We start from the raw sequence: 8,779 nt of genomic DNA on the forward strand, positions 1-8,779 counted from the left end.
ATTGATATCCAGTTCTCCCAGCATCATTTGCTAAAGAGGCAGTCTCTTCCCCAGTGTATAGACTTGGTGCCTTTGTTAAAGATCAGATGGCTGCAGGTGTATGGGTTGATTTCTGAGTTCTCTATTCTATTCCATTGATCTGTGTGTCTATCTGTGTGCCAGTACCATGCTTTTTTAGTTATTATAGCTTTGTAGTATAGTTTAAAGTCAGGTAGTGTTATGCCTCCAGTTTTATTTTTTTTTGCTCACGATTGTTTTGGCTATGTGTGGTCTTTTGTTATTCCATATAAATGTCTGGATAATTTTTTCCATTTCTGAGAAAAAGGTTATTAGAATTTTGATATTGTAATTTTATGTGTCTATAAGTCCATATCAGCTCTTTTTATATTTTCCATTTCTCTTCTTATCATATTTGTATTTTCTTTAACCTTCTAGAACATATGAAATATATTTGATTAATTCTATTATCTGTAGCATTGTTGGGTCAGTTTCTATTGATTTTTCTCCTGGTTATGGTTCATGTTTATTTTTTTCTCTTCCTCCTGCTTCTTTGCATGCCTGGTGAATTTTGAATGAATGCTAGACATTTTGAATTTTTTGTTCTACATGCTGAATTTTATTGTATTTTTAAAAATACTGCTGGACTTTGTCTATCACACACTTAAGTTACTTGAAATCTGTTTAATTCTTTCAAGCCTTTTTTTGTAGGCTTTGTTAGATCAGGTTTAGAGCAACCTTTATTCTGGGGCTAATTTGGCTCCAGTATTAAGACAATATTTGATGCCCTGTGAATTAGGTGTCTTTCCACAATGGCTCATTTGAACACAGCATATTCCCAGCCCTATTCTTTTCATATGTTTTTTTCCCCCTGGCCTTAAATACACATATCTCCAGAGCTCTTTTCCTGTGCAGCTCCTTTTTCCTCAGTATTCTCCCTTCCCCCTCAAATTTTATAGACTTTGGCCTCCCCAAACTCTGAACTCTTTCTCTTCAACTCAGTGAGATTATTGGGCTCTGTTTGGGTTTCCCTTCACTATGCTATAGCTTGGAGATTCTCCAGGCAGAAAGCTGGGGCAATCACAGGGGCTTATCTTGCTCGTTTTCCTTCTCAGGAATCACTGTCCTGTGCTGCCTGTTGCCTAATGACTGAAAATGATTGCTTCATCCATTTTGTTTTTCCAGTTTTCCAAGGAGGAAATAAGCCTATTCCTTGTCAGTCCCTCTTGGCAAGAAGCAAAAAATTTCATCCCAACCTTTAAATTTATTGAAACTAAATTTGGATTTAAATTAGCATGACTTTTATTTTTGTGTTTTTCCGTTTGGTCAGATATCTACCCAGACTGTGTCTTAGTAAGTTAAAAGGGAGAACAGAAATTGTTGGTTAGGCTGTCTAGTGTTTTAGTATTCTTTTTCTCCTTTATAGTTATGTTGTTTCTCTTGGAGTCATGAAGGACACGTATATACAGCATGCAAGCTACTAAAAACACAAATGGAAGCCATGTCAAAGTTCACATCTAAACTCCTTACAGCAGTGCAACAGGACTAAGCTGGAGAATGGTCTTCTCAAGAATAAACTTATTTCTGTATATAGGGACATGGCAAAGGTGATATCCTTGTGTATGACAAAGTTTAAAATTGTTTCGAAATACTACTGTGTTGTTGTACAGGTAACAAAACATGGTCACCACTACAGTTAGTGCATTTAAGGAATAACCATACTTGGTTCATTTACTTGATTTAATCTTAAAAATCACAATTTCTTCATTAGCAGTGTGCAGCAAGAAGACCCAAATGAAGAGCTTTTGAAAGATGAGGTCATTCTGAAGTTGAAAGCAGAAGTGCAGCGTTTGCTGGGGAGCAACTCAGCAAAGCGTCATCTGGTATTTCAGTTACAAAATGAGCTCAAAGGCTGTCATAAAAAAATTGAGGATCTCCAAGTGAAGAAGGATGAGAACAGCATTGAAGTCGAGGTTTGTAGAGCCTGTAGAGTTAAAAAGACATTTAAAAAAGGCTTAATAAAGAAAACTTTTACACTTCTTACATTTAAATCAAACCTCTGGCTTTCAGGAGTCCATTTGACTTTTTAAAGAAGTTTAAAGAAGGAAATTCCATTTAAAGGAATATGTTTTCTGGTTACTCTTAGCACCTAGTAAATGAGAAGCCAATTAGGTAACATTCCTTTACCACAAACACAAGGAAGCATTCTATTTAACAAGATATCCACATTTCTTCAAGATTGGCTTGTACCAACAGTGCTCTAAAATCTAGTTAAAATAAATCCTGCACAATGAAATCCTCTAGCATTTTGTCTCTGAGATTTTTCTGGCCCATGTTCTTATAAAAAAGTAATTCTATATCAGGATATTAATTATGTAGTGGTGTGGTACAGATGGGAAAGGCACAGAATCAGGTTATGTCAGTCATTGGAATCCACGTCTATATTCTTCAGTTAGTCTCCTTTCTTTATAGATAATGAAAATGAAACTGGAGGAGTATGTGACCCTTTTGAGGTTACAGAGTCAATCTTAGGCAAATTAAAACTAAAACACATGACTAACAACTAGGTCGAGGATATTTCCATAAGAACATACTATCACAGAAATTTTTAGGGCTGCCCTCCTATAACAGCTGCTTTTTTACCCTTCCGTATTTCACAAATCTTTACCCATCTGTACTCCCAATAGAAAATAATATGTAAAAGACTTAATAACTGAAAAAGAAAGGGAAGGGGGAAAAGGGATATAGGTAGTATACTTCCTTTCCTTTTGCATGGAAATAATTTTTTATTTCCTACTTTAGTGCTGTTTTATCTCCTGATCCTTTTTTTTTTTTTTCCTTTTTGTCTTTTTTCGTGTCCGGCAACGGATTGCAACCCTCAGTGTCGCGCCCGCCCCGGACCGGGACCGGCAACGGGATCGCAACCCTCGGTATTGCTCCCGCACCTTGCTCAGCCAGTGAGCGGGAACCGGTCTGTATGTGGGATCCGAACCCTCGGCGGGAGCACCACCACACTCCCAAGTGGCGCACTGTAGCAGTGCGCCCCCGGGCCGGCCCCTCTCCTGATCCTTTAAACTAGGAGTAATAATTTTTTATTTCCTTCTTTAGTGCTGTTTTATCTCCTGATCCTTTTTTTTTTTTTCCTTTTTGTCTTTTTTCGTGTCCGGCAATGGATTGCAACCCTCAGTGTCGCGCCCGCCCCGGACCGGGACCGGCAACGGGATCGCAACCCTCGGTATTGCTCCCGCACCTTGCTCAGCCAGTGAGCGGGAACCGGTCTGTATGTGGGATCCGAACCCTCGGCGGGAGCACCACCACACTCCCAAGTGGCGCACTGTAGCAGTGCGCCACCGGGCCGGCCCCTCTCCTGATCCTTTAAACTAGGAGTTATGTTCATTAAAACAGTCCTATTAAAGCAAAGTATGTAAGATGTTCTACAGTGCTAATTATTATGGAATTTTAATTGTGGCTAGTATATTTTGCAGAAGTAATAGTGTGTTTTTACTGTCAAAATCCTGCCTAGTGGGCCGAGCCCGTGGCGCACTCAGGAGAGTGCGGCGCTGGGAGCGCAGCAGCGCTCCTGCCGCGGGTTTGGATCCTATATAGGGATGACCGGTGCGCTCACAGCACTCACTGGCTGAGTCTCAAAAAGGACAAAAAAAAAAAAAAATCCTGACCAGCCTGATTCCCTTGTGTGAGTAACCATACATTTGATAAGTCCAACATAGATTTTAATGTTAACAACAAACGAGAAATAGCAACACACTCCCACCCCCCAGTACATTTAACATCTTTTTTTTTTTTTTCCCTTTTTGTCTTTTTTCGTGTCCGGCAACGGATCGCAACCCTCAGTGTCACGCCCGTACCGGACCAGGACTGGCAACGGGATCACAAACCTCGGTGCTGTGCCCGCACCTCGCTCAGCCAGTGAGCGGGAACTGGTCTGTATGTGGGATCCGAACCCTCGGCGGGAGCGACACCATGCTCCCAAGCGGCACACTGTAGCAGTGCGCCACCAGGCCGGCCCTACATTTAACATCTTTAAATCAAGCTATTTTAATTGTTGCCATGTGCTTTTTTTTTAAAGGATAGGAATGAAAGCTTGTGTCTCAAGTTGTGTTAGGAGATTAGAGTTGATTAGCTTAAGCATTTTGGTGAGAGTAGCCTAAAATGTAGACTAGGAACCCAATTTTGAGTCTGCACCTTAGCTCAGGTATCTTGGTGTTTTCTTTGTTCTATATTGAAGTTACTAATGGCATTTGCTAAAAGATACATTTTTCTCATATGTGGCAGTTGATAGTGGCTGTGCTCTGTGTTGTTTTTTTAGCTTTTCCCTTTGCCTCTATAGTCTCGTTGAGTAATAGATCGAAGGAAGCTACCTCATCTTCAAATACTCTTTTTTTTTTTTTTTTCCTTTTTTTTGTCTTTTTTCGTGTCCGGCAACGGATCACAACCCTCAGTGTCGCACCCGTACCGGACCAGGACCGGCAACGGGATCGCAACCCTCGGTGCCGCGCCCGCACCTCACTCAGCCAGTGAGCGGGAACCGGTCTGTATGTGGGATCCGAACCCTCGGCGGGAGCGCCGCCAAGCTCCCAAGCGGCGCACTGTAGCAGTGCGCCACCAGGCCGGCCCCTTCAAATACTCTTTTTGTCCAGCTACTCTTTTGCCCTAGTAATTTCTGAGTAGTCTACATCTAAACTCTGATTTTTCTGAAGTGTTACTTCAGCCCTTCCTGTTTATGTCTGTTCTGCTTTACCTTACTATATAAGGATTTCCTGGGAATACTGTCTTGATAATTCCCTGCATATTTGCCCAGTAAATATTTGTAAAATTAATACACATATTGATTCACATCCTAGATGGGGGAAAGGGAGAGGAAGTAGTAACTTAACCAACAGTTTTTTTTTTTTTTTTAAACACTCAAGGTTATAGTCATTTATTTATTTTTTTATTTTTTTCCTTTTTGTCTTTTTTTGTGTCCGGCAACGGATCGCAACCCTCAGTGTCACGCCCGTACCGGACTGGGACCGGCAATGGGATCGCAACCCTCAGTGTTGCTCCCACACCTCGCTCAGCCAGTGAGTGGGAAGCGGTCTGTATGTGGGATCCGAGCCCTCGGCAGGAGTGCCACCGTGCTCTCAAGCGGCACACTGTAGCAGTGCGCCACTGGGCCGGCCACTACATAGAATTTTTAAATGCACATGTTTTGAAACCATGCTTACTGGTAAATTGCCTTCACTTAAGTATGGTATATTTTGACTACTGTAAATAGCTTCAAATCTGTAAAATGACAGATAACATGTACCTTTAGTGCTGATTGTTTCTTTCTTCTTCAAAACATCGTTAAGAAAGTATACAGGCAAGCAGTAGGTAGGGAGAAAAACCGGCCCAAGGTCATAGTCATTTAATTAGCCTGTGAACACTTTCCAACTTTGCTTTTGCTTCTTATTTCCCTCATCTTTTCTGATGGAGTGTCCTATTTGGTCTGTAAAGTTCAAAAGCATGGTTGGGAGGTATGTGGAGGAAGAGCAAATCATTCTTTTTTTTTTTTTTAATTACTCTGAGGTCTTGTGCGACTCAAGGATAAAAGAAACAATGGCCATTCCTTGAAGGAGCTTAGCATCTAAAACATTGCTATCAAATAGAAATATAATTTCTATTAATTTAAAATTACTAATTAAAATTCTAATTTAAAATTTAGCATTAATTAAAAATGTTCTAGTAGTCTCATTAAAGTAGAAGTAATAGTGAAATTAATTTTAATAATATATTTTATTTAACCCAGTATATGCAAAGTATTATCAACTCAATATGTAATTAATATAAAAATAAGTAGTGAGATGGATTGAATTTTTTGTGTGTGCTAAGTCTTTGAAATCTGGCATGTATTTTATACTTGCAGCACATTTCAGTTTAGCCACATTTCAAGTGCTGAATGACAGTAAGTGGCTAATGAGCTACATATTTAGCTGTATAGATCTATAAGGAAATGGGCATCTATAATTTTGTGTAACATGGATGATACTATTTTGAACAAAGTACTTTGAGAAGAGATAATTAACTAGGTTTGGCAGTGAGGGTAGAATGGTAAGGTGGCCTTAGTGAAGTCTTTAAGGAAGGAACATTTGATCTTTGTTCTGAAGGACAAATCCAGGAGAGAAGGTAGGGAAGGACATTGCAGCTTGAGCAGAAGTTCATATATAAAAGGATGAAGAAAATAAGCTGGTATGTCTAGAGAGAAGGGCATGTGAATAAAAGTCTATGTTATACAAGCTAACCCTTTCTGAAATCTTTATGGAGGCTGAAACAATTTAGATGTCTCAGTGTCTATTTTTACAATGAATTATAGCTGTCATCACATCCTGAGGTTAGTGAAATGACATTGAACTTCTCTGCTTGCTACAGGGAAATTTACTAAGAGAGAGAGCACATCAGTTTAAACTTCCCTGGATATCTTTTTATTTTTGGCAGCTGTCCAGTACATGGATCTGAACCCTTGACCTTGGTGTTATAACACTGGGTATATTTTTAAAAAGAACTAGGCCATCAAAATTTTCCCCTGCGTATTTCTAAGCATACTTTTTAAGTACAGAGGCCAGCAAACATATTTACTATGTAGTTTATTTGGCATGTTTCTTTTATGAATGCTTTAAAGATACTGATATATTTATTGCTTTATACATACTTTGTAGTACATTTTATATTCATTTATATCCATCTTATATGGAACAATTTAAAATTATTTCAGAGAGTTAGAGTTTTTTGCTTTCATGTTATATGACTGTTCATAGCAGTGGTTTATTTAAAGCTGAATTCTTGCTCAAGAACCCTATAACTATTATAAAATTGTTTATGTATAAAACCAGAATATGTTGCTTCATGCCATTTCCAGGATAATATGTGATGAAAATTAGGAGACTGCCCGTACATAGCACTATGCACTATGCGGGAGTTGATGAAATATTATGCCATTCATTCTGATTGACCAAATGGGTCATTATGGTAGAATGTGGTAAAGGCCTTAGGAAAACCAGACAGGCTTACTAGCAGTCAGGGCCCACATCTGCACTGAACTTTTTATGAATATAATAAAATAATTTTTATGAGCATATTAAATACATAAAGCCTTTTTGTGTCTAGTATTCAATAAAGATTGTTACCTTACTGCAAGTTGTGGTTAAAGCTGTAGTCTGATCCCAAAAGCACTCAATAGGTAGTGTTCAATAGTCAACTCAGAAGGTTTTTAGCTAGAATCTTTTTAGACATAGAAATTAGGAAGATAGTATGAGAGTTGGCATATTAAGTTTCTTGTTTTCTTGAAGATAATGTATTCGGTATTCCACCTTTAGAAAGAAATTTTGTTGTGACATTCAAGTAGTCCATTTCTTTTTGAAGATCTTCATAAAGGTACTGTGCTGACAGGTATAGGTAACTCAGTCCCTGTGTGCCTACAGTGTGATCGGTCAAAACTGAGTATAAAATCTAGCCATGAAGAGTTTTTCAGTATGTTAGTACCATGTTACTTTCAGTTCCATCAATAAAAACTCACTAGTCTGGAAAGAAGCATAAGTGAATATCATAAACTTTAAAAAGCAGAGACCAAGTTACAAAAAAATGAAAGCCATTCTAGCGAATCTTTTGACCGGTAAGGGGATCGCAACCCTCAGCACGGTGTGGTCTGCACCACGCTCAGCCAGTGAGCGCACCAGCCATCCCTATATAGGATCTGATCCTGTGGCCTCGGTGCTCCCAGCGCCACACTCTCCCGAGTGAGCCACGGGGCTGGCCCAGTAAAATTCTTAATGTTCTCATTAGTACCCACCTCCATCTGGAAAGAAGCTAACAGAGTATGTATTCTTAGCTCTTCTTTCTTATACCTGGGGTGGTAGAAATAGTTTCTGGGAAAAGATGGCAAATGGAAAGGGAGAACTCAAAACTGGAGCTATCTCCCTCAGAAGGAAGTGAAGACTCTTGCTCTACACTGAATTGGAAGACTGATCCAAAGCCTTGTTGTTCTGTCACCCTACATGGGAATGAGATATAGATGCCTCCCCCTCTCCCAATGAGTACAATGAACCTTAATAGAGGATATTTTCTAAACATTGTAGAAGAGAGCTCAGAGTCCACATACCATCATAAACCAACAAGACAAATAGAGTAGATGTATTTTTAAAATCTTTGTGAACACCCCTCAATGAATAAAGAACTCATAAAAGTAGATAAGGAAAACACTCAGATTGTAAGAGGAAAATGTACAAAGTTAAACAAATGGAGAAGTCTGGGAAGATGAAAAAACTAATGAACAGTAAAGTAAGAGGTTCCACTCCAGTGGCAACACAAGAAATGCAGATGAGAGCAATTGTTTGATACCCTTTTCCCATCAAATACAATGATTATTTAAAGATACTCACTGCCATTGGATGTGAAGAGAGTTGGACAGATTCGTGTACTGCCTGACAATATACATTTGTATGACCTTTCTGGAAAGCAATTTGCCAAGTTTTATCATGAGTCTTAAAATTTGTACCTATTGAATAAAATATATATCCATGAGTTAACACTGATATAAATAAATTATACAGAAGTAGAATAAATGCTGATCTTAGTGGACGAAAGTATGATGAGAAATAGGATAGTTTCAAAGTATCTTCTCATAAGATACTAATTACAAGTCAAAAAATAGTAAATTTGGGCCGGCCCGGTGGCGCACTGCTACAGTGCGCCGCTTGGGAGCGCGGTGGCGCTACCGCCGAGGGTTCGGATCCCACGTACAGACCGG

At 39.2% G+C, this 8,779-nt stretch overlaps 1 protein-coding gene across 1 annotated transcript in view; it reads left to right on the plus strand.

Annotated features, from left to right (window-relative positions):
* Positions 1–8,779, plus strand: part of CEP152 (centrosomal protein 152kDa) — a 91,895-nt gene that overhangs the window by 47,037 nt on the left and 36,079 nt on the right. The window contains exon 14 of the mRNA XM_008568657.1: positions 1,769–1,970. Coding sequence (XP_008566879.1) covers positions 1,769–1,970 — 202 coding nt within the window. The remainder of the gene's footprint in view (positions 1–1,768; positions 1,971–8,779) is intronic.

This window comes from Galeopterus variegatus, unplaced genomic scaffold, assembly GCF_000696425.1.
Source record: "Galeopterus variegatus unplaced genomic scaffold, G_variegatus-3.0.2 Scaffold429, whole genome shotgun sequence".
Lineage (NCBI taxonomy): Eukaryota > Metazoa > Chordata > Mammalia > Dermoptera > Cynocephalidae > Galeopterus > Galeopterus variegatus.